At 46.6% G+C, this 26845-nt stretch overlaps 2 protein-coding genes across 2 annotated transcripts in view; both read left to right on the top strand.

Annotated features, from left to right (window-relative positions):
• The first annotated feature begins 1086 nt into the window (after nt 1-1086).
• The window catches only part of CRMP1 (collapsin response mediator protein 1), a 36949-nt gene continuing 11190 nt past the window's right edge, over nt 1087-26845 (top strand). The window contains exons 1-9 of the mRNA XM_060246124.1: nt 1087-1155; nt 7535-7623; nt 8252-8436; nt 11881-12045; nt 18931-18992; nt 20920-21000; nt 21629-21697; nt 23416-23536; nt 24376-24532. Coding sequence (XP_060102107.1) covers nt 1114-1155; nt 7535-7623; nt 8252-8436; nt 11881-12045; nt 18931-18992; nt 20920-21000; nt 21629-21697; nt 23416-23536; nt 24376-24532 — 971 coding nt within the window. The 5' untranslated portion in view covers nt 1087-1113. The remainder of the gene's footprint in view (nt 1156-7534; nt 7624-8251; nt 8437-11880; nt 12046-18930; nt 18993-20919; nt 21001-21628; nt 21698-23415; nt 23537-24375; nt 24533-26845) is intronic.
• On the top strand, nt 8586-9156 carry LOC132576880 (histone H3.3A-like). Its single transcript, XM_060246126.1, has one exon. The coding sequence runs from the start codon at nt 8689-8691 to the stop codon at nt 9097-9099; it is 411 nt and encodes a 136-aa protein (XP_060102109.1). The 5' UTR covers nt 8586-8688; the 3' UTR covers nt 9100-9156.

Genomic DNA, 26845 nt, shown 5'->3' with positions numbered 1-26845 from the left:
CTTGGCATGTAGGTCTAATTTTATAAATGTTTCTTATTTTCTTGATGGCCACTACATTCAGGCCAAAGATCTCTGTTAACCTGGTTAGAGTCTGTGCCGCAGTCTGGCCTCCATTAGGAAATCCCAGAAGCTTCTGTTGGAGTGGGGGAGACAGATCCCAGGAGACTGACCTCCAGCCCTCAGGAGGACCCAAGGACAGTTCTGCTCCAGATCTCTTCCAGAGTAGTCTGGGCGGGAGTCCCAGGATCCCTAGAATCCTTAGCTGATACTAAGTGAAATCTCCTGAGGGATGGAAATGGTTGGTCCTCAGGGCTTTTTTTTTTTTTTTTGTAGCAGGAACTCATTTGCCTATTAGGCCACACACCCCTGATGTAGCCAGTCCTCCTGGAGCTTACAGGGCCTACTGTAAGCTCCAGGAGGATTGGCTACATCAGGGGTGTGTGGCCTAATAGGCAAATGAGTTCCTGCTACAAAAAAAAAAAGCCCTGGGTTCTCTGCAGGCTGTTTGTTTATTTAGAATATTTATTAGCCACCTTTTTGACTTATGGAGCTTGAGGTGGCTTACAATATAAATAAAATATATAGAATAAAGTACATAAAACAAAAATATAGACTGACAATATAGGATTGCTTTAATCAAAGAGGTATAAACCTAAGTGCGCTGGGAGGGGGGAGGAGGCTGGCCTCCCCAATGCAGCAGGGCAGGACAAAGGGATCCTGGGCGCCCGTGTCTCCCATGCAGAGCCCCCCAGGCCAAGGGCCCCTGGGCGGCTGTCTGGGAAGCCGGGGAGCTGCCTGCCGCCGGGGCCTGGAGCGGGGCGGGCTGCCTTTGCCCTCCGTCTGGCGGGGTCCCCGCTCCCCCTTGGCGGCTTCCCGCGGCCGGGCCGGGCCTGGCGCCGAGAGGGCCTCTGGGGCGGGGACGGGCGCGCCGGTGCAGACGTTCGCGCCGTCACGCGTCTCCGCCGGAGGAGGGAGGGAGGAAGGAAGGAAGGAAGGAAGCGCTTCCTGGGCTGGGGGCCCTGCCGCCGCCGCCGCCCCTCCTCGCCCGAGCTGGCCGCGCCCCCTGCCGCCGCCGCCGCTGCCCCGCGCTTTGTTGCCGCCGCCGCCGCCGGCATGTCGGGCTTCCAGGGCAAGAAGAGCATCCCGCGCATCACGGTGAGGGCGGGCGGGGGGGGGCATTGTTTGCAGCACGTGGCGGCCGCGACCCCCCCCCCCCCCCGCCGCCGCACAAAAGGCCGCTGCGGCAGCCTGCACCCTCTCCGAGCCCCGCGCCCCAGGAAGGGCACGACGGCCTTTGGGCTGCTCTCTGGCCCCCGCCGCTCCGGTGGGCAGCGCTTCCCGCTGGGTTTGCCACAGCCACAGCTGCAAAGACATCCCTCAGTGCCTGAAGGGCTGGCTGAGAGCACAGGAGGGGCCAGGCAGAATGCCCCTGTGGGTGCGGATGGGGGAGAAGCACTCCTGCAGCAGTCCAGAGCGGGTTGACCACCTTCCCTTTGTGCAGGACCAAGGAGAGCAGCCTCAGGAGCTGGCCGGATGGTCAAGCCACGCAGCCTTGTATGGGCTCCTCTACCTCTGCCATTGGGGGTGCCTGAAGACCCTGAAGGTCCGAGCTACCTGTCCCTCCTCCCCCTCCTCTGCTGCAAGCCGACCCTCACTAAAAAGCCCCACTAAAGCCTGACAAATGCGATGTTCTTTCCAGGGCCACCCAATCCCCTGCCCCACAAGGAAGGGGGGGGGGGGTCCCTCCTTTCTTAAGCTGAGAGTGCTATAGCTCCTCCCATCCAGGGGAGTTTCATGGGCTCTGATTGGCTGGCAGCCAATTGGTTTTGCATGTGGCCCAAATCACAAGGATTTGTGATATGCCTAGATATAAGGGGGGGGGGGAGGTTAGTTGCCAGGAAGGGATAATTAGAGTCAAGCTACATAAGTGATCAATAAGTATGGCTGAGTTTGTAATGCCTGTTTGTGAAAGTTTGTTTTAATGTATCTGAAGTGTGCATCTACACATGCTAAGTTACTCAGTTCTCGCTTATACTCAGAATTAAACTTTCTTGGTCTTAAAAGTGCCACTGAACTCACACTTAACTCTCAGACATGTTTGTTAACTTTTTTATTTATAAATTCATTTGCTGCTATTCCCAAGTCTTACCAATTGCTTTAATTCAACCACAGCTGTACTTATGCATCTTGACTCTAACTAGTCCTTCCTGACAATTAAGCTTTTCTGCTCTCTACCTATGTATATATAAGGCTTGAGGAAGTCTTTCTCAATGTATTTGAAAAAGTGCATGCACATAAAACCAGAATTAACTTTCATTGGTCTCGAAGGGGCCACTGGACTGTTGGGAAAGATCTTTCCTGTAAGCAAGTAGCATGGGCTGCCTGGCTTGCTTTCACGGTCACATCAGAGGCGACACCTTCCTGTTGCTTTCTCTACCTCTGTCTGTCAGTGTCTGAAATTGTCATGAAGGCTCTTTGCTGCACTGAATGCTAAAAGTTAACCAACCCACTTTTATTATTAGGCATTCTGACAGGTGAATTTATTCAAACTGCATTTGTAAAGGCATATGACAAACAATAATCAAGTCTTATTTTAAGGCAAAGGTTTTTGGAGGGTTTGATTTAAGTTCCAAAGTGTATGACATACAAAGATGCGGAGGAGTCGGATTCTTGTGGGGCTTTGTGCTTTGACCTAGCATCTTAGGTCTTGCCAGTAATGCCAGTTTTTTGGAAGCAATGCTGATTAAATCGAATGTGAAGGGTTTTGGGGGCCATCTCAATTCTTCTGCGTCAAAGATGTTTACTGTGCATCTGGCTAGAAACAGGTGAACAAGCAATGGACTTGTTGAACAGTTTCAGACAGTGAAATGAAGACAATCAGTCAGGTCTCTGACATAACATGGGAGAAAGGAAGAGAGCAGAGGCCAGTTTGGTGTAGTGGTTAAGTGTGCAGACTCTTATCTGGGAGAACTGGGTTTGATTCCCCACTCCTGCACTTGCAGCTGCTGGAATGGCCTTGGGTCAGCCATAGCTCTGGCAGAGGTTGTCCTTGAAAGGGCAGCTGCTTTCAGCCCCACCCACCTCAAGGGTGTCTGTTGTGGGGGAGGAAGATAAAGGAGATTGTGAGCTGCTCTGAGTTTCAGGGTGGAGGGTGGGATATAAATCCAATATCATCATCATCACCTTCTTTATCTTGATAGGGAGAAAAAAAATGTTTTTGGGTGAATTTCTTATGTCTCTGTTAAGCAAATGAAGGAATCACCCTGGCAGTTGAGAAATCAGGTTAGGTACTGTGCAGCATCAAGGCCCACCCCTGATTTTGCGTGTTCACTGGAGTGTACAAGTGGGTCTCTCTGTAATCAGGAGCCCTGTTTATAAAAGATGGGTGGCCATATTAGTCTGTCTGCAGCAGGAGAAAAGACCCAGAGTCCAGTCCCACCTTCAAGGCTAACAACATCTGTGGCAGGGGAGGTGCTTTCGTGAGCCACTGCTCACTTCTTCAGATAGAGGTAGAGAGATTATTATCTGTGGGCTAGTTTGTGTTTCTGCACAAACATTTCAGAATATGTTCTAACAGATGAGCACGAGCCAGGGTGGAGCTTGCCACCTCTTGCCCTCCCACGGCACCTCATTTAGAGCAATTTAACAATAACATTAAAACACCTCTGTAAAGCACACCATATGACATAAGCTCTGAAAGCGACAATTAAGGAAATTCAGTGAAAATAAATAATGCACAGTACAACCAATCAAAAAGTGAGGCAGCATTTAAAAACAAGATAAGAACATAAGAGAAGCCATGTTGGATCAGGCCAACGGCCCATCCAGTCCAACACTCTGTGTCACACAGTGGCAAAAAATTTTATATACACACATACACTGTGGCTAATAGCCACTGATGGACCTGTGCGCCATATTTTTATCTAAACCCTTCTTGAAGGTGGCTATACTTGTGGCCGCCACCACCTCCTGTGGCAGTGAATTCCACATGTTAATCACCCTTTGGGTGAAGAAGTACTTCCTTTTATCCGTTTTAACCTGTCTGCTCAGCAATTTCATCGAATGCCCACGAGTTCTTGTATTGTGAGAAATGGAGAAAAGTACTTCTTTCTCTACTTTCTCCATCCCATGCATTATCTTGTAAACCTCTATCATGTCACCCCGCAGTCGACGTTTCTCCAAGCTAAAGAGTCCCAAGCGTTTCAACCTTTCTTCATAGGGAAAGTGCTCCAGCCCTTTAATCATTCTAGTTGCCCTTCTCTGGACTTTCTCCAATGCTATAATATCCTTTTTGAGGTGCGGCAACCAGAACTGCACACAGTACTCCAAATGAGACCGCACCATCGATTTATACAGGGGCATTATGATACTGGCTGATTTGTTTTCAATTCCCTTCCTAATAATTCCCAGCATGGCGTTGGCCTTTTTTATTGCAAACGCACACTGTCTTGACATTTTCAGTGAGTTATCTACCACGACCCCAAGATCTCTCTCTTGGTCAGTCTCTGCCAGTTCACACCCCATCAACTTGTATTTGTAGCTGGGATTCTTGGCCCCAATGTGCATTACTTTGCACTTGGCCACATTGAACCGCATCTGCCACGTTGACACCCACTCACCCAGCCTCAACAGATCCCTCTGGAGTGCCTCACAATCCTCTCTGGTTCTCACCACCCTGAACAATTTTGTGTCATCCGCAAACTTGGCCACTTCACTGCTCACTCCCAGTTTTATTCTTAGTGCTCAAACAAATCGTGGGTTATAAACAATAATTTTGGTGTGATGGTGAAGGGTGAAAACCAGTACAGGTGGTAAAAATCAAATAAACAGCCCTCACGCCACTCTCTTAGCATTCCCTACTTCTATTAACGTATCAACTCACCCCACTTCCAGGTGAGGGGAAAAGCTCTCTTGGTGAAGCTCCCTCCAGCTCAGCATCCTAGAGAGAACCAGTCTCCCTCTCTGGTCAGGCCTATTTATCTTCTCCTTCTAGGTCCCATTCTCCTCTGGGTCAGTCTCCCTCCAAAACTGCTTTCATCCAATCAGAGGGAGAGAAGGGATCCTGGGAAATGTAGGCCCACTAGCCAATTGAGGTAGGCTTCCCCAGGCCCTCTAGGCCTCACTAGGCCCCAGAGCATGACTCCTCATGGAAAACTAGAGAGAGAACCCAAAGAAGAAAATATTGTCTTTTGTATAATTAACTTGTACAACTAATTCAGGGGCAAAGGAGATCAATGTGACCAAGAAGAAAAATGCACCATTTATTACATAAGAGAATATCAAAAGCCATATTTACTAGATTAATTTTTTTAAAAAAATGTATGTTTCATAAGGATAAAATTTTACCCATATGGGATGTCTTCTAATTAATGGGGGGAATTAGCGTAACTGGAGAACGGTGAGATTTTTTTTGGGGGGGGGGACTAGGAGATCTCCACCAACGTCTTACAGGGATTGTTCCCTGAGAATGCACAAATATTAAGAAAAAGAACAAAGAGTAAAAACATACATAATTTTTTTAATTAAAATAGTAATACAACATAAATTTTAGTTGCATTACAGTAATAATATTGGAACTTCTATTATATTTTCAAACTACTAAAAGGTCATTAACATTTTAAACATATTGACACCCTGGCCAGGCTGCCACTGACTGCTAAAACATCATCTTGAGAACAGTTCTTTCTGGAATAGGAGTGTGCACATCAAAGAATTTTGGATCCAAATTTGGGAAGGCATGCTTTTCCTAATTCTTGCCTTACTGTTTCAGAATATTTTTTCCGGTTTTTTTTTGGGGGGGGGGTCCCAAAATGCAGGACCATTTTAAGATTTGCTTCCCACCCCCCAGAGGCAATAGGAGCAGGGAGGGAGGGAGAGGAAACTGTTAGGTTCGAAAAGGATCTAGGGGTCTTAGTGGATCATATGCTGAACATGAGTCAACAGTGTGATGCGATGGCTAAAAAGGCAAATGCAATTTTGGGCTGTATCAAAGGAGCATAGTGTCCAGATCACGTGATGCGATGGTATCGCTTTACTCTACTCTGGTAAGACCTCACCTGGAGTATTGTGTTCAGTTTTGGGCACCATATTTTAAGAAGGGTATAGACAAGCTGGAATGGGTCCAGAGGAGGGCGACGAAGATGGTGAGGGGTCTGGAGACCGTCCTATGAGGAAAGGTTGAAGGAGCTGGGGATGTTTAGCCTGGAGAGGAGGCGGCTGAGAGGTGATATGATCACCATCTTCAAGTACTTGAAGGGTTATCATGTAGAGGATGGTGTGGAATTGTTTTCTGTGATGCCAGAAGGTAGGACCAGAACCAATGGGTTGAAATTAAATCAGAAGAGTTTCTGGCTCAACATTAAGAAGAACTTCCTGACCGTTAGAGCGATTCCTCAGTGTAACAGGCTTCCTTGAGAGGTTGTGGGCTCTCCTTCCTTGGAGGTTTTTCAACAGAGGCTAGATGGCCATCTGACAGCGATGAAGAACCTGTGAATTTGGGGTAGGTATTTGTGGGTTGCCTGCATTGTGCAGGGGGTTGGACTAGATGACCCTGGAGATCCCTTACAACTCTATGATTCTAGTTTCTTTCCTTTGTGTTTTAAAGGGCTCCATTATTTTCAATGGGTGGTAGACAAGCCTGCAAGGACAGAGGTGTGCCCAGTCAACTGTTACTTGCTGTCTCCAGTCTCAAGGACCATTATTTTCTGTGCGTGTGTGTGTGGGGGAGTGTGGTCCCCGCAGAAAATTATTTCTGAAAAAGTATTGGCAAAACAGGTGATGGCTGTATGGACTGTGTTCATCAGGGAACTCTGTGAAGTGGGGGCCATCACTTCAAAAGCCGGGTTATTTTAATCTGTACTGTTTCTGGAGGTGGGGGGGATATGAAGAGTTCACTGTTACTGCTGGAGGTGTTATACAGCTTCTACTGTGTACTGAGGTTGAAAGACTCCTGGCCCACAGCGACTCATGAGCTTTTGGGAATAAGTGTACTGGCAGTCAGCATTGGGTGCTGCTGGGAGGGAGGGGAGGGGAGGGGAGAGCCAGGAAGACCCACAGTCCTTTTGTGGCTGGACGTGGCTGAGAGAAGGAAGGCAGGAGAACCTCGTGTGGCCCTTGCAGAGTCCTTGAGCTAGAGGCAGCCATTGTCTGTCAGTTCCTGGAGGAGGGACTTAGCAAAGTGGTCTTAGTTGGGCAAAAGAACTGGAAAAAGGGAGACTTTTGATAGCAAGGGCTTCTGTTACATTTCTTATCTATTACCAAATAGCCATTGAGTGAGTAAAAACTCTTGACTCCTTCTTCCCATGGTAGATTTAAAAAGTGGTAATTAGAAAAAAGACTTGAAGAGCAAAATGGCTCCATTTCCTTTTACACCCAGTTTTAGTGAGCAAGAGATGGCTCCTGAAAGCAAACGCTGCCTGAGCAATTAGCCCTTGGGCCCTGGATGGTGTCTTCTGCCTTCGGCCACTGAGGTTTAATGGCACACAGTTTTTATGGTACTTCTCTTGTTCCTGATGATGTCTTTCCCTCCCCACAGAGTGATCGACTACTCATTAAAGGCGGACGGATTATCAATGATGACCATTCATTCTATGCAGATGTGTACCTTGAAGATGGACTTATAAAGTTAGTTTTAAAACACTGAACTTTCTTTACCTGTCTTTTGATGCTGTCTATATTCTGGTCAGTTTAAGATCCATCAGTCTCTTTCAGCAATTGCATGTAAAAACTAATGTACTGCAAAAGAGTGAAGAATATGCCCCCCCCCCCCCCGCCCACTTGCTGGCACTTTGAATACCCACTGAAGATGAAGTTGTTAAAAACAGCTTAAAAAAAAATTAGATTCCAGTATGTGTTACGTGTGCATGATACTAAATTAAATGTTGTACATAGATTCAGTACACCCCTAGAGCAGTGTTGGTTTTTAAGACCATCAAAGGTTTATTCACGGTTATACCTTGAATAAAACTTTGTTGGTCTTAAAGGTGTCACTGGACTCACTTTGTTTCAGTGTTGTAAATTAGACCTTAAACTTGATCTTTATACCTGAGATCTTCAAGATGCTTGTTGCAGCAGGCTTAGATCCGTATGGATCCCATCTGATAATCACATTGCTTCCCTCTGACTCCACAGAGGCATCAGTGGAGAGACTCCTCGTGCCCGAAGAAAGAGCTTCCTTTAGTGGGTAGATCGGTAGGATTCAACCCACTGGTTCTGGGCAGTGGAATAAACAGCCCTTCTTGTTTTTTGTTAGGCAAATAGGAGAGAATTTGATTGTTCCTGGGGGAGTGAAGACTATTGAGGTGAATGGGCGAATGGTTATTCCTGGAGGCATCGATGTCAATACTTACCTCCAGAAGCCCTGCCAGGGCATGACTGCTGTGGATGATTTCTTCCAAGGCACAAAGGCTGCTCTAGCAGGAGGCACCACCATGATCAGTAAGTCTATCAAGATCCCTTGCCATTTTACTGTGTTGCTCTTCTGTCTGTTCTAAAGCACCTGCTATGCTGGCTAGGAAAAGCGAAAGCATTTAGGCCCTCTGACAAGGTCATCACTGTCTGTTAGAGTGTTTTGCTAACAACTATTGTGGCCCGCAGTAGCTTTAGCGCCTCCTTGCTCTTCCTTGCCTGCTCGGCAGCCGCGCACAGTCTAAGCGGACGAGGGTGTAAGGAAGAGAAGTTCGCGGGAACATGGCTCGTACCAAGCAAACTGCCCGTAAATCCACCGGTGGGAAGGCGCCCCGGAAGCAACTCGCAACAAAAGCCGCTCGCAAGAGTTCGCCCTCTACTGGTGGGGTCAAGAAACCTCATCGCTACAGGCCAGGTACTGTGGCTCTTCGTGAAATCAGGCGTTATCAGAAGTCGACTGAACTTCTGATCCGCAAACTTCCTTTCCAGCGCCTGGTGCGTGAAATTGCTCAGGACTTCAAAACAGATCTGCGTTTCCAGAGCGCAGCTATTGGTGCTTTGCAGGAGGCAAGTGAGGCCTACCTGGTTGGCCTGTTTGAAGACACCAATCTGTGTGCTATCCACGCCAAACGTGTCACAATCATGCCAAAAGATATCCAGCTAGCACGCCGCATACGTGGAGAGCGTGCTTAAACTCTACTAAGATGGATTTGCCATTCTCAAAACAAATAAAATCTCTTCTTCCTGTTATTGGTAGTAATGAACGTTAGATATTTTTTTCCATGGGGTTAAAAGGTACCTAAGTATATGGTCGCAAACGAAAAAATAGGGACAGAATCTGGTATTGGCAAGCTCATTTTTGTTTTCATTTGTGTGTGGATTTTTAATATAAACATGGGGACATATAAAGCATTATTGCTATCAAAAACCATTTCATTGAACAAGTTTCAGCAGTTCAACTTTATAAAGTATAAATATGCCAGTCAAACTTTTCTGGACAATGCCAGCATTTGGATTTTTTTAAAAAAACAAAATAAGTAAATTTCTTATTGATGGCAACTATATGGTGTCTAACATTTTTATCATACAGTAGATTCCATCCATTCACTATACTTTCTAACTAAGTTGTCCTACATGCAAGTACATGTTTTTAATGTTGTCTGTCTTCTGTGCTGTTCCTGTAAGTAACAACTATTGTGCTATGAGAATGTCTGCCTTGTAACAATTTTATATTTTGAACTTATCTCGCACCAGAAAATCAGGCATGCATGTAACAGCTAACTGCTTCTATATATCTTCACCTTCATTTGAACCGCCCTAATTTTGCCACTGGCCTTGCCAGTGGTACTGTCCTGTCTTACAATGAACGCTTATCCTAATGAAATGGAGAGTTGTTGTAATGGAAGATAGTCATAGACCTGACAAAGTCCAGGCAAGACGGGATGTGTTCCTTTTGGAGAAGAACTTGCTCTCCTCATTCCATGTGGCCAGAACTCTTGTAAAAGATGGTGGTTGAGGAGGGTATGGCAGTTCCCGGGGGTGTCTGCCAGTGGGTTTTCTGAAGGCCGGAGGGGGCATATGTGCTGCTGTTCAGTGAAGACCTTAGGCCGGATCCTGTGGGTGTTCCACTTATGGAAGTCGGAGGAGGGTAGATCTTGCTCGATTCCCGTCCTGGCTTCAGCCCCCTGACATCAGGGCCTTTTGTCTTTGAGAGTTCCCCAGCCTCCATGGGTTGCTGAGAGGGAGGGAGGCAGGGGGAGGCGAAGGAAAGACCCAGTAGAACATCCATAGAGCACACCTCCCTGCGACTGTATGCCCAGTGGTGTGACTGCTGTGTTTCCATAATCTTAGTTTTTTATGCTTTTTGCACTGTTGCAGTAATCTTATGCAGAGAGCGATTCGCATAATCTTATGCAGAGAGAGCCTGCTGTTGGTTCTGGGATCATAAACCTGGGTTTCCTGCTAGGAGCCCATTTGCCTTCAAGCTTGCTTCCTTTAAAGAGCGGCTGTATGATGTATATGTGTGCAAACATGATTGCCATTGTAGATTTGCATTGCAGTGAAAACAATATTCAAAGAAGCCTTGTGAGTGGATTGGAATGTGAATCTCTCTTGCTCAGGTGCATTATTCTGTCCCTAAATCCCATTGATCATGCACAGAAAGATGTAAAAAAAAATTGTTGTATCTATCTGCTAACTTTCTACCTATAACTTAAACCCACTTATTGTGGGTCCTCCTCTTCTGCCAAACAGGCACATCTCCCTGCCCTCCTCCCTGCCTTTCAAATACTGGAAGAGAGCAATCCCATCCCTCCGCAGTCTCCTCTTCTCCAGACTGAACGTTCCCAAGTTCCTCAGGCTTCCCTTGTAGGGCTTGATCTCCAGAGCCCTGATCATCTTCTTGTGTCCTGGCCCCACTGATGGGCCTCCTGATTGCACTTGTTTTTTTGGCCACTGTGTGACACAGAGTGTCCGACTGGATGGGCCATTGGCCTGATCTAACATGTCTTCTCTTATGGTCTTATGTCCATTGCTTTCCTCTGCATCTGCTGCATTCTGCCCACATGCAGGAAAATAACAACAGTGGGGCAAACTTTGCAACCTTTCAGACCTGCCAGGTTGTTCTTGGTGTAGTTATGTCCCAGCCAGCTCTCAACATTCCTGCTCTAGAAACCCACAATTCTGACTCTCCTTGGCAGCAGTAGGAAGACAAGTCTCCTGGGCTGGAGTAAAAACATCCTGTCCCTTATTAGAGGCTTCATGCAAAGGTGATTTACTGGGCAATGTTTTTTACCTCCATGCCTTGGAAAGCTTTTGACTGCTATTTCCATGCACTGAGCCTCTGTTGGAGGGGCAGGATTCCGCAATATGCAGACACACAACCCTTCCTGTCCCAAGCAAGGCATTTTGTTATTGACAAAAGGCAGATACTGTTTCCTGTCCAGAATGGTGCCTCAGCCAATGTGAACAGTGGATTGCAGTGGAAAGGGCACCACTTTTTCAGAAGGGCACCCAGCAGCAGAATCCAAACAAGTAAATCATAATACATGGACAAGATAGTCCACATTAGCAAATGCACATACCAGCCCTTCAGCAGATAGCCACACACAGAAATATGTCTCCCCAACAGTCTGGGTCCTTCCTCAGAACTAGGAAGGGGGATTGAGAGTTCTGTTCCTCTCAGTGGGAACCCCTAAAATGAGCAGGTGGTGGCAGGGAAGACCGAAGTGGAAGGAAAGGAATAGCTCCCTCCAGGAGGTGGCAACCCAAAGGAGGGAATGGGCTTAACAAGGTCCACAAGTCAAGCAGGCCTGTCCCGTCACACCTTGGAAAACAGCACACCAACAAAACCTGAGCTTTCATGGCCTGGCTTATTTCTGGTACCCTGTGAGATAAAGCTTCTGCTGGCCCTGTGTAGATTGTTGTGGCTAAAAATTCCATGGTCTCATGGTCTGTGTTCCTTTCTCCTTGCAGTTGACCACGTCCTTCCAGAACCAGGTTCCAGTTTATTAACCTCATTTGAAAAGTGGCACGAGGCAGCAGACACCATGTCCTGCTGTGATTATTCTCTCCATGTGGATATCACCACCTGGTACGATGGGATTCGGGAAGAACTGGATATCCTGGTGCAAGATAAAGGTCAGTTATGGGTGAGGGGAAAGGCGGGGGTGGGCAAGAGGCAATCTTGAGAGAAAGTGTGCCTGTCAGTTACCAAGAAGGTTGGCTGAGCCTTGGTCTCTTTTTCTGGGCTTCTCCAGGATTCAGTGGCACAGGCAGTGGTGGCCAGAGCTTGGTGCCTCCCATTTATGGAGACTTTCTAGAGAGCCACCCGAAAGCTCCCATCTGCCAGGCTTGTTTCTCTCCTTGCCATCACCTACACGACTGCCAGCACTTTATTTTTTTTTATTTTTTTTTATTTATTTAAGATTTATATCCCGCCCTTCCCACAAGTGGCTCAGGGCGACTTCCAATAGTAGATCCATCAAAATTACACATATAAAGGGATCCATATTTAAAACAGATAAAACAGATAAAACAGATAAAACCCTAGTTATTAATACACATAAATATTTCAGCTATATATAAAAGGAATCCAGCAAGTTACAGTAAAATTCTCAAGCTAAGTATAGGCTAGCCGGAAGAGGGTCGTCTTACAGGCCCTGCGGAACTGAACAAGGTCCCGCAGGGCCCTCACCTCTTCCGGCAGCTGATTCCACCATGTAGGGGCCCACTGAGGGGAGGGGGGACTTTTTCACCCGAATTTTGTGTCTGCAAACGGGCCTCTGCAGAAATTGGCACTGATAAAGGTGACAGGGCTAATCCATGTGGAAGACCTTCTCACAAGTAACTTAAGTGATCCCTCTGGGCCTTCTCAGCCATTAACTGCTATTGAAAACAGTTTGAACACACAGAGATCCGTGAGGGGGAGAAAGAAAGGTTCAGTTGCAGCAGTAGCAGCAGTGGTGACAGGAAGAAGAGGTGGGGCGTTTGAGTTTTAGGCTGATTCCGCATTAGCCTTTGCTCCGGCGCTGTGTTTCCCCCGGGGCAGATGTTGGTTTCCGCATATCTTGACCCGGGGCGGCAGTTTGACCCGCCTCCAAAGCAGTGTCACCGCATATTTAGGAGATCAGCAAAATGCAAGAGTTTATTTTTGATGCAGTTTCGGGGCTCAAAATTTATGTGCGGAACTCATGTCGATGCTCTGTCAAACTTCTTGCATCTGTAGAACACACCCACATAACTCCACGCCCATGATTCCGCCCAGTTATTTCGTCATACTTTCTTAATTTTACTCCCTTTGAAAATTATCCAATATTTTCCTGAAATAGAGTAATTTTTTTAAACAAACGTTTCACGTTACAACGTGAAAAATATATAACTATGTAACGCGATTTTCTTTTACTGAATACATCCCTTGCTTCCATCTGCCCCCATTCTTTATGGTATTCCACGTGATTTTGATAATGTGTCATTGCATTGTGATTACTTTCTTTCCCCCTCCGATAAAAATCGCTCCTGACTATTATAATTTTTTTTTCAAATAAGATCGTTATAACGCAACTAAATAAATAGCGATGTTACATGAACTACTTTAAAGATGCGTGATTGCCACCTTTTTTGATCCCCCCCCCCCCCGTATGGCCTCCAATGGGAATGGGAATTTGATTATGTTTATAGGTTTATATTTTTGATAGGTTGGGAAAACTTTCTCCTTTAACCCCTCTGCATAAATCTCCCTCCCCCTTCACGCATCTGTTTGTAATTTGTTATAGCTTTTAATGGAAAACTGTGTGCTTAACGTTCAGTGTGTGTGGATAAAAATGGTGGATCGCCGACTCAGATTTCCTGGGGCTTAGATAACCTGCCGATGGCAGGGTGAAAGGAAAACATGTGACTTTGCCAGTATTATGCCTCTGGCATTACGTTGTAATGCAAACAAAGACGATCGTGTTGTAACGTGAACCCACATGCGTGTTTAAAAAAAAAAAAGGGAAACGTATGAGGGAGGGGAAAATTGCTACGATTGTGGGGGAAACTCCGGGAGCAGCAGTAATGCGGAATCAGAACACACGGAACAGATTGGGAATTGAATCCGGGAGAAATCCTCTAGTGCAGAATCAGGAAATCACACCCGCATGGAACAACCTCGGAGTGAAAGGGAGGCAAACGCCAAATGCGGAATCAGCCTTAGCCTAGAATGTGTGACTGGCTCCATCTGGCCTGTGTGCTCCACAGAAAATTTCCCAGGCAGCAGTTTGAATGCTTCCTTCTGAGGAGGGCATCTGGCTGCACTTTTTCAGTCTCTTTCTTCTAGAAGGAGATCAGATTGGTCCAGTGGTGGAAGTGTCCAGGTGGGGCCACCTTTGTACCCCCCTCTGTCTCCCCCCCAGAGCTCTGCAGCCACTGGCCATGTCGTTGGCAAGTTAGAGGATGCAAAATCAGGTGGCCCACTCTATGGGCAAAGGGCAGCTGGGTGGGGCTGAGACTTCCCAAGTGAGGAAAGCGCCTCTGCTGCTCCCGTCTTGGACTGGCCCACAGATGTACTTCACCTGGCCCTGCTGCCAAGGCAGAGCCAAACGCCCATGCTGAAAAGAGGGAGCGAAGGTGGCATGGCTGTCGGGTGGCTAAGCAGGGCTGACTGGCTTGCCTCTGGAGAGCCCAGTGCCCCCTAGCAGTGCTGTGGGGGTGCAAGAGGCTTGGCATTGGGAACAGCTGTTGTTGGCAACTACAAGATTTGCTGCCTTAGGCTGAAAGGGGTGTTGGCAAATTCTGTTTATGCACAGCTCCTCTACCTCCAATTACCCAAACAACCAGGAACTTCTGAAATCACATCGATGGGTCACCAACTTCATTGGGAAATTTCTTTTGTATCCCCAACAGCACAAACCAAAAACTAAAACTTGCAGTTACCAAAACAACCTGCAGTTATCAGAAGGCTAATACACACTCACTAATAAGTTTTAAGACCTTGTAGATAAACTTTATTAGACTCCCAGTTTGGAAAAGCAAGACAGTTTATTAGACTCCAAGTTTCTCCTTTAGACAGAAGGCTTAAAATATATGATAGAAAAGTACAGTTGGATAAACGTAATACATTTAAGAAAACAATTACACAGTTAGAATTCAGTCAAGCATAAAGCACAGTTCTACAATAAAGCAGAGAGCATAATGAATGGAATGGAGTCGAATGGAATAAAGTTTATCTGCATTGTTTGTCTGTGGCTGTTTGGGTTATTGGGTACCGGGGAGTGTACTTAATGCACTCCCACTTCAAGGTGTGTGTTTTGCAGTGCTTCACAAGGCTTTCTCCTTGCACAGGTACCTGAGACTGCCCTTGCTGAGGCTCCCTGACTGAGCTCGTGGGGGTGGTGTCTGGCCTGCTTTGGGAGCTCCTGTGTTGTGTAATGCTGGGGGGAGGGGGGGCTTCTGTGTTTTGTTTGATTTGATTCAGGCCTGAAGGGCACCAGGGCAACTCTGGGGATGATTTAATGCAGGGGTGTCGAACTCATTTGTTAGGAGGGCGGGATCTGACATAAATGGGACTTTGTGGGGCCGAACCATACATGCCATAAAATGTAATGCCAGAGTTATAAACTTTATAAAGTACACAAACACAATTAAACATATTATTTTAAAACTTAAAATACAAACATGCTTAAAACTTTTACAAGATTTTGTTTAAAATGGAAAGTTGGGAGAATAGTTGGATTTTGCAATTAAATTCTAAAAATAAAGCATTAAGAAAAAGTACAAGGATCACAGCAGAAACTAAAAATATAAAATGCTCTCAGCCTGAGAAAACATCAAATGGCAGAGCATTGCAAACTTCTCTCTTCCCCCCACCCCCCATCTACTCAGCTTGGCAATGGCTCTCCAGTGTAATATCCCCCTTTGGCTGTGGGTTCCCAAGTTAGAGTACTCACTACGTACCAGTTCTCACATTCATTGAGTAAAGACAAAACTGGCTCAAAGCATCAACCCTTTATGTGCAAGGAATGCTGAGAAGTTACACTGAGCTCCATTCCATTGGAGCACATTGCAGCACAGACAAAGTTGCAAGGAAAACATGGAGTGGATTTTTCGATTCAGGTCTATGTGCCCAGAGGAAAATCCACTCCGCATTTTCTGTGCAGCTTTGCTTTCTGCTTTAGCCTCTGCAAACGCAAGGAAGAAGGAACTGGGAACTTTGGCAGCCTCAGAGCTTGGGTGAGGGTGAGGACAGAAGTGGGGGAGCGGAAGAAAAGAACCCTCTGGGCCTAATTAAAGCCCTGGGCAGACTGGTTATCTCATGGGCCAGACATTTCACTCCCCTGGTTTGAAGCTAGAACACTTAATCCAGAGTTCCTGAAGGATTTTCTCCATCCTTCCCAGCCCAGGGTTTGAGATTAGTAAGGCTGGCCTCCCTGTGGAACCTGTGTCCTGAGACTCTATTGGCAGAGCCCCTTGTCTGAGCTGGCTCAGAAGCAGTGGAATTCCCTCCCTGAGGAGGTGTCTGTCTTTAAGAGGTCTTCCGGTATGAACTGAAAATGGTTTTATTGTCTTTGAAAGGCGCTGTTGGTTTGTCTGAGGTCTGGATGTGGGTGGGCTGCTTTTTGGTGTTTTTTTAGGTCCTGTCTTGTATATTTTATATTGTTTCATGAGTTGCCAGCACTTTGAGGGCTTTGCCGGAGGCAGAAGGGTAGCAAATACTTAAACAAATAATCAAATGGAGAAGGGGCTCCTGTTGGCTTCTGGAGGGAAGAGAGGCTGTATGGATCCCTGGAAGGCCTCAGGGGAGCCCAGGGGTTGTCCTTTGAGAATGTCAAAAAAAGTGTTTAGTTAAAATCTTTCTATCCTGCCTTCTTCTTTCCTGGGCTGCAGGGCAGCCTGAACAATGCAACGTGGGAGTCATCACATAGTTTGCATCCACAGTCATCTTAGAAGGGCCTTTTTGGAGTGTGTGAGGGGAGGAACTTGATACATTTCTTGAGTTGGGGTGTGTTTATGTTAGACTTTCCCACACAGAATGTTTTGGCCTTGTGCTTGCAATTGTTGAGTCCTAAAGACGTGTATTTCTGCAGGTTTTTCACAGCCACACTGAGCTGGGTTTGTGGATATTATTTTTCCATTTCTCTGGGGAGGTCCTGAGCAGTTTGTAGCTCTTTGGCTCCTTTGCAGGCCTCTTGGTGGGGATTGTCTTAAAAGGTGCTGCTCCTGATCCGGGGTCTGGCTGTGGTGTGGTGCTGTCAGTTGAGCCAGGCCAGCCTTGAGGGCTTGGCAGCTTCTCAGGGCAGTGGGATGCCATTGCAGACTGCACTGAGGGATTCAAAGGAACTCTCCAGACCTCAGGGTAGGTTGAGGATGTATTGGGGGGAATTTTTACAGTCAGATGAGGGAAACCTCTAGACAGAGATTTCTTAGAAATGTGGTAAAGCTGCTATAGGAACTATGCCAGGATACTGAAATCAGTTAATGCAGGATCAAAGAGAGAAAACAGTGTATGTAACCCTTTGAATGGCACCCTTCTTTTCTTCCTGCAACAATCTGCCTGTGTTTTCAGTGCTTGGTGCGAATTATCTGCTCTGCTATCAGTCCACGAACTTAAACTGCTTCCCACATAATGCAGCATTTGCACAGGACATAAACAGAAGGCGCTTATGCACCCGGCCTGGTTCTGGGCCTTTGCTTTCTCCACATCTCCTCTGCCTGCATGCAGCCTTCATCCAGCTCACACAGTGGCTCTGGCATTCCACATGGGCTTTAAGACCCCAGTGTGGAGTAGTGGTTAGTGTACAATAACAAAAATGGGCTCCTGTGTTAAAACTGCACAGCTATATAAAATACAGGCAGATACACTCATGCAATTCAATATCTTACATCACAGTGAACTTTATATATGTTGTACAATAGTAAATATGAATCCATATGCAATTACTCTATTCATACAAAACATTCAAATCCTCTGTCTCCAGCAGTAGCAAAGTACTGGTAAGTTACTCAAGCCACATCTCATTAAACAAGTCCTCTCTACAAAACAAAAGTCCTTCAAACAGAGTGCTCAAGGAATTATTTAAGAAGACAAACTCTGGAAGACAATAAAACTCTTAGAAGACGCTGAATTCTTTGGCTCCTGAGGCCCCTTGCCCGATGATCAAGGGAGGGTCTTTCTCAAGGACTGGGAGTTTCTCCTCACCAGTAATTTATATGGAATGGTGAAGCCTTCCACAGCTACAGAAGGGGCCATGCTGACCTACAGTTTAAGAATCTGACAAGCCCAAGCTGTTTTGTATTAACAGAGTAATTGCATATAGCTTCATATTTATTGTTGTATAAAATATATATTAACTGTGATATAAGATATTGAATTGTATGAGGAGTGTATTTTCCTGTGTTTTATATAGCTGTGTAATGGTTAGCGTATCAGACTAGGGTCTGGGAAACGCAGGTTCAAATCCCCGCCCTGCTGTGGAAACTCCTGGGGTGACCTTGGGTCAGTGACATTCTCTCCCCCTCAACTCCCTCACTGGGAGGATAAAATGAAGGAGAAGAGGAGCAAAGGGGGGGGGGGGGTGGAAATGAAGCAAATAACTAACCAAAATGTATGCTGGGCCTGCCCATAAGCCACCTGGGCAGTGCTGGCTTGGCTCCTGAATCTGGGCAAAATGGGACTAGCTATGCTTAGCTGGATTAAAATGGAGGGACAGATGTGCCAAGTCATGTGTCATAATGTGGAGCACCTTGGATTGCAGGGAAAACAATATCAAAATCCAGATTGAGAGACATTTCTCAAAGAAAACAGAACAAGATGGGTTGGAGCCTCCAACTCCACGGGCTGAGGTTGAGTTGACTGCGAGGCTTCATCTATAGACGGTCTGAAATGCTAAGCTTGAATAAAGAACTCGCTATGCATGTGCAAGTCAGTAACCCAGAGCTGTTAATTAACATCTCCCATATTAATATCCCCGTGTTCTGTCAGCTGTGCAGTGCTAAAAGCAGGTGCTTATTCTCTTGTTTTGCATGACTTAATTTCCCCCTCTGTAACAGGTGTTAATTCCTTTCAAGTCTACATGGCCTACAAAGATCTCTACCAAATGACTGACAGCCAGGTAATCTGCATGCTTCCCCCGTCTCCCCACCCCCTTGTGTCCCAGGGCGCAGCCTCATTTCTGCTGCTTTTGAACTGAGCTTATCCTTGGGGGGGAAATCCCACTAATGGCTTCTCAAGACAGAGAGGTGTGAATGTCTTGCAGTACCTTTTGGAAGGTCATGTGATGTAACTCAGCAAGTAGTTTATTTTGCATTGATATTTTGTAGCGTGTGAGTGTGTAGAACCGTACATGGAGCCGGAACTGAATGTATTTGAAAGGATCACTGAAACATTTGAATTCTAAAACTGGTCGTTTTAGACCAGCACCGGGGAGAAGGTTCCCTTCAGTTTCCAGGAGATCTTCGCATAGAATCATAGAAGAGTTGGAAGGGACCTCCAGGGTCATCTAGTCCAACTTCCTGCACAATGCAGGAAACTCACAAATACCTCCCCAGTGACCCCTCCTCCAATGCCTGAAGATGGTGGGGAAAAAACCCTCCAGGATCCTGGTCAAACTGGCCTGGAGAAAAATCGCTGCCTGAACCCAGAGTGGCAAACAGCATTTCCCTGGGCATGTAAAGAAAGGGCCACAAGAATTTAGCATTGATGCAACCCTTCCCAGCCTCCTTCTCATGATCTGCCTAAGCTCACAGAATCAACACTGTTGTCAGATGGCCATCTGGCCTCTGTTTGGAAACCTCCAAAAACCTCAGGAGGCCCATCACCTCCCGAGGAAGCCTGTTCCACTGAGGAACCGCTCTGTCAGGAAGTTCTTCCTAATGTTTAGCTGAAAACTCATCTGACTCAATTTCAACCTGTTGGGTCTTGTCTGACTTTCTGGGGCAGCTTGCCAAGATTTTCCTGTGAAATCTATTCCAGGCTATTTTTTAATTTAATTTTTTATTTTTTAAAAATATTAAATGCCACAGGGCTGGGTATTATTGGTTGTGACATTGAGAAATTGTATATTTTCCCCAGAAATATTATCAAGAAATTTATGATGAGGTCCTGGAGCGGTTTAACCAGAGATTTTATTTATATACAAACATATTTTTAAGAGGTTTTTGTTGTGTTTTTTAATGCATTTGATCATTATTCCTCGGCAACAGGATTGCCCTGAAGGAAGAAGAGATGTATAATTTGTTCAGTTTTGATTGGATTTGCTTCCCAAAATAAACTATAAATTTATTGTAGGACTTGTTATTCTCTAGATATGAAATTATAAACAAAACAGTAAGCATTCAATAGCAAAAAATAGTTTAGTCAAAAGTACTGTGGATCTGGAGGTTGAAAACAATAGCTGAATTCTAGAGATGTTAAATGCCTGTTCATTGGGAGTTTGATTTTTAAGATAGTTCAGAAACTGGCCCTTGAGTGTTAGCACAATTTAGGTGGTTTAGTATCTATTCTAGGAACAAGATATGAAGAAGTAGACTTTACTGGGAAAGTTGTAGAACCTTTGACAGGTTTTTTTTTTTTTAAAATGTTCCCTCCTTACTTACCTCCTAAGAGTCAGTTTGCACGTGATTCCCCCCCCTCCCCCTTGAGAGATTTTTCTTGCAGTGCTTCAGTAGGGGAGGGGAGGGGACTGTTTCTTCACTGCAGATCTGAGCACCTGGGAGTGACCACATCTGTCAGGCTTGGGGCAGGGTCTGCCCTTTCTGTGGCTCCTTCACAGCATTGCTCTGTTTTCTTGGTCACTGGCAGACCTCATAGTTCTGGCCCAGGATGGAGAGGGGATGGACTTCAACAGTGCCTCCCTCTCCCATAAGTGGCTGAAGGAAAGGGGAAAGCGATGCATAGCTCTCAAAGAGAAGTGAGGGTTTGCCTTTCTAGGACTCTAGCTTCATCCAAAAGTGGGACGCTAAAAGTCATAAAATGCTATAAAGGTGGAAAGAACAGACTGCCGTCACTGACTGTGTTTTCTCTCTTTGTCCTGCATGTAGCTCTATGAAGCCTTTGCTTTCTTGAAAAGTCTTGGAGCTGTAATCATGGTCCATGCTGAAAATGGGGATTTGATAGCTCAGGTGAGAAAGCATTTTTGGTTCCATTTTGGAGGGGGTTTGATGCCTGTTCCCAGGGGATTCCTGCTTAGACTCCTGCCACTTTTTGTTTTGAGGGGACATTTTCTATTTCAGATTGTGGCATTTGTTAGAATGGGGAGGATACTCAGAAGCACCTGCCTATTTAGAGTCTCTTCTGCTGTGTGGCAGAGAAACCACTGCTGGCAAACCTCCCTGGGCAGTGGGAAGTAGGAGGCTCATCAGAATGAGCTGGAGAGGACCCTGTTTCTGTCTGGGCTGGCCAGGTTATTCTTCACCTGGACGGGGTCTGCTCAGTGTCATTTAGTGGCTGTTACAGAAGGAAAGAGAGAGAGAGGTTTGTTTACCACTGATTCCCCTGGAGCAGCTCTCTGTGTTGGCTTTGGCATCCATCAGCTCTTTTAGTGGGTGAAGCAGTTGAGAGGGAGGTCCAGGGGCAGCATCGCCTTTGAGCCACTTCTGCCCAGCAGCTGACACAGCAACTTGTTGTGATCCATTTGGTGGGTTTTAGTGGCAGCTTTGCGAGGCCTCCTTGCATGAGCTGGCACTTTCTCTTGGCTGTATGTTGATATGGCCAGGCTTACGGCACTGACCAGACGTGTTATTTTTCCAGGAACAGAAGCGGATGCTTGAGCTGGGGATCACTGGCCCTGAGGGGCATGCCTTGAGCAGGCCTGAGGAGGTGAGAGAGCAGCAGCCATCTTGGCCCCATGGGCTGAAATGATCTCATTTTGCAGGCACACACAATGCAGGATGGTTTGGGCAATCAGTCACCACTTCACAACTTTGCACTTCTGGGAGAAAAACACTCTAAATATAGAACAGCCCGCTCTCAGCTCCCCACCGAGGGATCTGTACAAGGGGCGTGGCTGATTTCTATGAGGAAGTTCATGCGGAGTTTTTTGTGACAGTGTCATTTTGGGGAGGGACCCTTCTTGTCCTTCTTCCTGCAGCTGCCCAGCTGGGTCTGCCGGTTACTTCAAACAACAGCACAGCACCTCCATCATTGTGATGTTTGCAGCTGTGTGAGAATTGCTTTCCAGAGGCTGCTGTGAGCTGCTGGTGCATTTTGGGATCTGCTCTGGCCATTGAGTCCATGAGAACCTTCTAATACAGCCAAGGAGAATTTTTGTCACAAGCCTGGGAATTGAACCTAGTTGCAAATCAAAGAATTGTGCAGGAGCCAAGCCTCTGCCCAGCCTGGGAGCCCTCTTCCTTCCACCTCTGTGCGGCCATGTGTTCCCCTCCCCCACTTTAACATTCTCAACCAGCTTGGTCTTCCTGGGGGGGTGGGGAGGGGTGTCTGGACTGCTGAAGCTGTTCTCCATGCAGGAGTCATTTGATGATTAAAGGCCATGAAAGCACATCCTTGTTTCTGTGGCTGCATTTGAGTCATGAATGATTTGTTTTGCAGTTGGCTTCAGACTAGTTCTAAGGCTGTATTCTGAGTCTATCATTTTGGTGCTGTAACTGGACTGGCAAGAGGGTCCTTGCAGGGTATTAACCACATCAAAGGAGTCAGCATTTTGTCGGCTCTTCCCCCTTTTCTTCTTTTACTCTTATGCTGACAAAGCAAATGTGCACGTATCCCTCAGTGTTTTGCAGCTGCCTGCCTTCTCCTGGTCTGCTTCACTGTGCAGACATGCTGCTGAGACGGAGGGAAGGGACGGGGAAGGGCTGCCCTTGGGGGACAGGAGTGCTTTCCCTTGGGAGGGGGCTCCCGAAAGAGCTGCAGGGCTGCCCTGAGCACGCTGGCTGGAGTGCCACAGTGGCAGCAGCAGGCCAAGCCCTACCATCGAGCCGCACTCCCTCCCACTGACTTGCTCAAGCGCCTGCCTTATTTTCCCTTCCCAGCCTTTGGGAGCATCTGCCTGGGAGAGATAATCAAAGACGGAAGGGGGTGGAGAACTGGAGAACAGTGTTTGGGAGGGAGGATTTCCTGGAGGTGGCCTGGAGTGTATTTTCTGGAGTTTGCAATTGATGGTTATTACTTACATTTTTTACTTATTTTAAAAATATTCATATATACTTACATTTTAAAATTATTATTTGATCGTACACCTTGATTGTAAATGCAACTCTTTTAATCTCTCTGGAGACTCCTAGTTTCTGATAGATGGAAAGAGATTATTATAATTTGTTTGTCTCACATCTCATTGCTAAGGAAGCCAGAGCACCTCTGGACTGGGAAAGGCCTGTTTAGGATGGTGGGGCCAAAACTTTGCTTGGAGAAAAAGCAGAAGAGACCAAGTAGGGTGGAGGGGTGGAAGGGAAAGGTGTCGAAAAGATGGTTGAGGTGTGGCCAGGAGAAGGCTGCCAACCCCTGGAGCTCCCTGTGTGAAGGTGCTGCCTGGCTATTCATGCCTTGCCCTCAGTGGCATTTCTGTGTTTGCATTTCAGCTCGAAGCGGAGGCTGTGTTCCGGGCCATCACTATTGCCAGTCGGATCAACTGCCCATTGTACATCACCAAGGTCATGAGCAAGAGTGCGGCTGACATCATTTCCTTGGCCAGAAAGAAAGGTACGGGATGTGCTTGGCCTGCTGGAACTGTGACTCAGTCGGGCCCAGCTGTAGAATGTTGGCTTGGGGGCCGAACTAGACCACGGGAGCATCTGGCAAAGGACTGGCAGGAACGTGCTGGGCTGGGCTGCCTATTGGCTGGGGGAGGTACTTGTGATTTCCTGCATTGTGGGGGGGTTGGACTAGATGACCCTGGAGGTCCTTTCCAATTCTTTGATTCTGTGATTCTAAGCCACTGATCTAAATGGGTGTTTGGACAAGAGGCTCTTCTGAGCCAGACGTAAAGAATACTGATACTGTTTCTCCCACGTAGCACATCATCAGTACTTGTTTTCAAGATGGTAGAAAAACACAGAACAAGAAAAAGCAAAAGAACGGTCAGTGCCTTGAAAATAATTCATTCCACTGGACAATCACAATTGAGTAATTTATCCCCCCCCCAAGGCACAAAAGGTTCTTTTGCTTCTTCTTGTCCCAGTCGCTGGGGGGCCCCTCTCCTTCCACAGCCTCCTCCACTCTGACACGCCCAGTGCTGCTTCACGCCAGCCGGCACCGGCCTCCCTGTTTCCCTGTGAGGATGGCTTGCTCCCGGCTGTAGGAAAGGTCCCGTCTGACTGCCTTTCACTGGCACAAGAGGGAGAGGGATGGCCCTTGAATAAAACCAGTGCTGGCTTCATCTCTTCAGCATCAGCAAATGGATGTTGAAAGCCCCCTGATGAAGCCTGCAGGTTGCTTTGCTTGTGCACACTGCCTCAGGAAAGGGTTCTGTTGTCAGGTCAGGCAGGCCCAAGTGAAACTCTCCAGTTGCCCTCAGTGGTTGTGCCTTTCCTTCTCTGCAGGTGCTCTTGTTTTTGGGGAGCCAATCGCAGCCAGTCTGGGGACTGATGGGACACACTATTGGAGCAAAAACTGGGCCAAGGCAGCCGCATTTGTGACCTCGCCCCCTCTGAGTCTGGATCCAACAACCCCTGATCATTTGACCTCTCTTCTCGCTTGGTATGGAACTGGCACTGCTGGGAAGCCACTGACTGGCTGGGGTGATTGAAGGGGATGAGAGTCACCAGGCAAGGCGGGGTCCTGATGTGGTCTGGAGTGCTGCTGAGCCTTGCTCACTTTCAAAGGAGCAGCAGATCTTGTATTCAGCTTCAGGCCGTGTTAAACTTCACTCTTGAAATGTGTTAAGTGTCCCCCAGCTTCTTAAACGCCAGTTGTTGCACTTAGGATTTGATGGCGGGGGGCTTTGCCTTCACACCATTTTCCTATCTACCATCCTCCTTCTCAAGTCAACTTCCCCTTATGTTGGGGGGAAGAAAAAAAAGGAGGTCTCTATCTGTTCCCCTGCAGGGTGGGCTGCAGTAGGAGGAAGGGGTGGGACAGGAAGAGTCAAGCTGCACTCCCTGCTGCACCTCTGCCTACCGGCAGTCAGTTGCCCATGGCTGCTTCTCAGGAATATAACTGGGAGGCTGGGAGGGGCGTTCTACTAGGGCCTGTTCCTTATTCGCCTTCCTGGCCTCTGGTTTGACTCTGCTGGAAAGGATGGGGCACAGAATCAGTTTTTAAAAAGCGAAACATAAATTAGCCCAGCCTAGTCACAATTAGTACTCATAGGAGAGACCACCAAGGAAGCCCAGGGCTGCTTTGCAGAGGAAGTCAGTGTGAACCACCTCTGCCCTGAAAACCTCCATGGCTCCTGAAGTCACCATCAGTCTGTTGTGACTTTGTGGCATGCAGTTATTATCAGTACATGAAATGAACTGAACTCAGATCTCTTGGGAAGATGAGCAGTCGGTGAGTGACAGCGGAGGGTGGAGCCAGTGGCGTAGCGTGGGTTGCCAGTGCCCGGGGCAAGGCAGGTATTGTGCCCCCTAACCTATGGACCATTAGCACTCCTGGAGTCCAGTATTGAACCCCTTACTCTCCAAGCACATGTATTGTATTTTAAGAAAATACTGATGTAATTAAAACAAATTTAATGCTAGTATACTCAAATTTATATAAAATCACCTGGTTTTAATTTGTGCAAATTTTTCAATAACAGTGTTGAAATCTACATTGAAATGTCTCTCAGTTGAGAGTAAAAGTTAGGTTACTCAGTCTTTCTTGATTCATTATAGATCTCTGATACGTTTGGATTAATTTAAGTTTTGAGAAACTTCTTTCACAACTGGCACTTGGAACAGTGATAGTTAAAAAGACTCTTAATGTCACACAACTAAGTTAATTAAACTCTCTTGCAGTTTCTACTTGTACACCCACTGAAGCAAATCTAAAGCTGTCCAGTTAGCAATCCGGTCAGTGTGGTGCTGAAGGTGATAGAATTTGTTGATCATAGCTGCAGCATTCAACTCTGTGTACTTAGCACATGGGTGCTGAATTTGTTCATTGATGAAATCATCTTTTTCAGTATCCAGCACTGTCTGGATTTGCAAGAGAGCAAATAGCTGGTGAAGAGTATTCATCTGTATTGTGCATTTCTGCTTTTAGCCAATCAATTGCTTCCAGTTGTTCTCTGTGTGTTTCTTGTACTAAGGTCAAACCAGGATCACAACTCTGCTCACCAGGCATCTTCTTATGTCTTCCGACTCTTCTCTCTGTAGAAATGTTGTACGTTTTGCACATCTGCAGAGCTTTCTCAGTTGCCTTTGACACTAGACAGTCTCATTTTTCCTGGCACAATAGAGCCAGTGCTTTCAACTTTTGTACACATTGATGAAGCTCAAGTCCTTCTTGCTGCAGGTAGATCTGAGCATCATTCACTTTACTTAGTATTGGGCTCCAGAAATGCAAGAATGAGAGAAGAAAAGGACAGGTCATGATGCAAACTAATAGACTTCCTGCATCACCCTTGGTTTCAGAGATGCCCATCTCGCAACACTTCCAAAGCTTCTGTTATCTCCTCGGTGTGGTCAGCAAGTAAGCGTATAGTTTCATGCTTTGAACTCCATCTTGTGTGAATTGGTACATGTTCCTTAAAAGCATTCCACCTATGTGTGGAGCTTGAGAAGAATGTGTCCACCTTTTCCACAGTGCCAAAGAAAGTCACAGACTGTGTCCCAACATCAACTGCAGGCATACCAGCGAGACTGAGCGAGTGATTGTTACATGGCACAAACACTGCCTTGGGATTCATATCCAAAATACATTTCTGTGTACCTCAGTCGTGGCATTGTCATATCCTTGAGTGCAGTAGTGCTTGCAACTTGTCACAAATCTGTGTTGTAATGACATTAGCTGATTTCCTGTGCAACTGAATAAAGTCAATGAAAGACTCTACCACACTGACTTCTGAATCTTCAGTGTGCACATATT

The sequence above is a fragment of the Heteronotia binoei genome, chromosome 9 (genome assembly GCF_032191835.1).
Source record: "Heteronotia binoei isolate CCM8104 ecotype False Entrance Well chromosome 9, APGP_CSIRO_Hbin_v1, whole genome shotgun sequence".
Taxonomy (NCBI): domain Eukaryota; kingdom Metazoa; phylum Chordata; class Lepidosauria; order Squamata; family Gekkonidae; genus Heteronotia; species Heteronotia binoei.
This window is presented reverse-complemented; position numbering and strand designations above follow the sequence as displayed.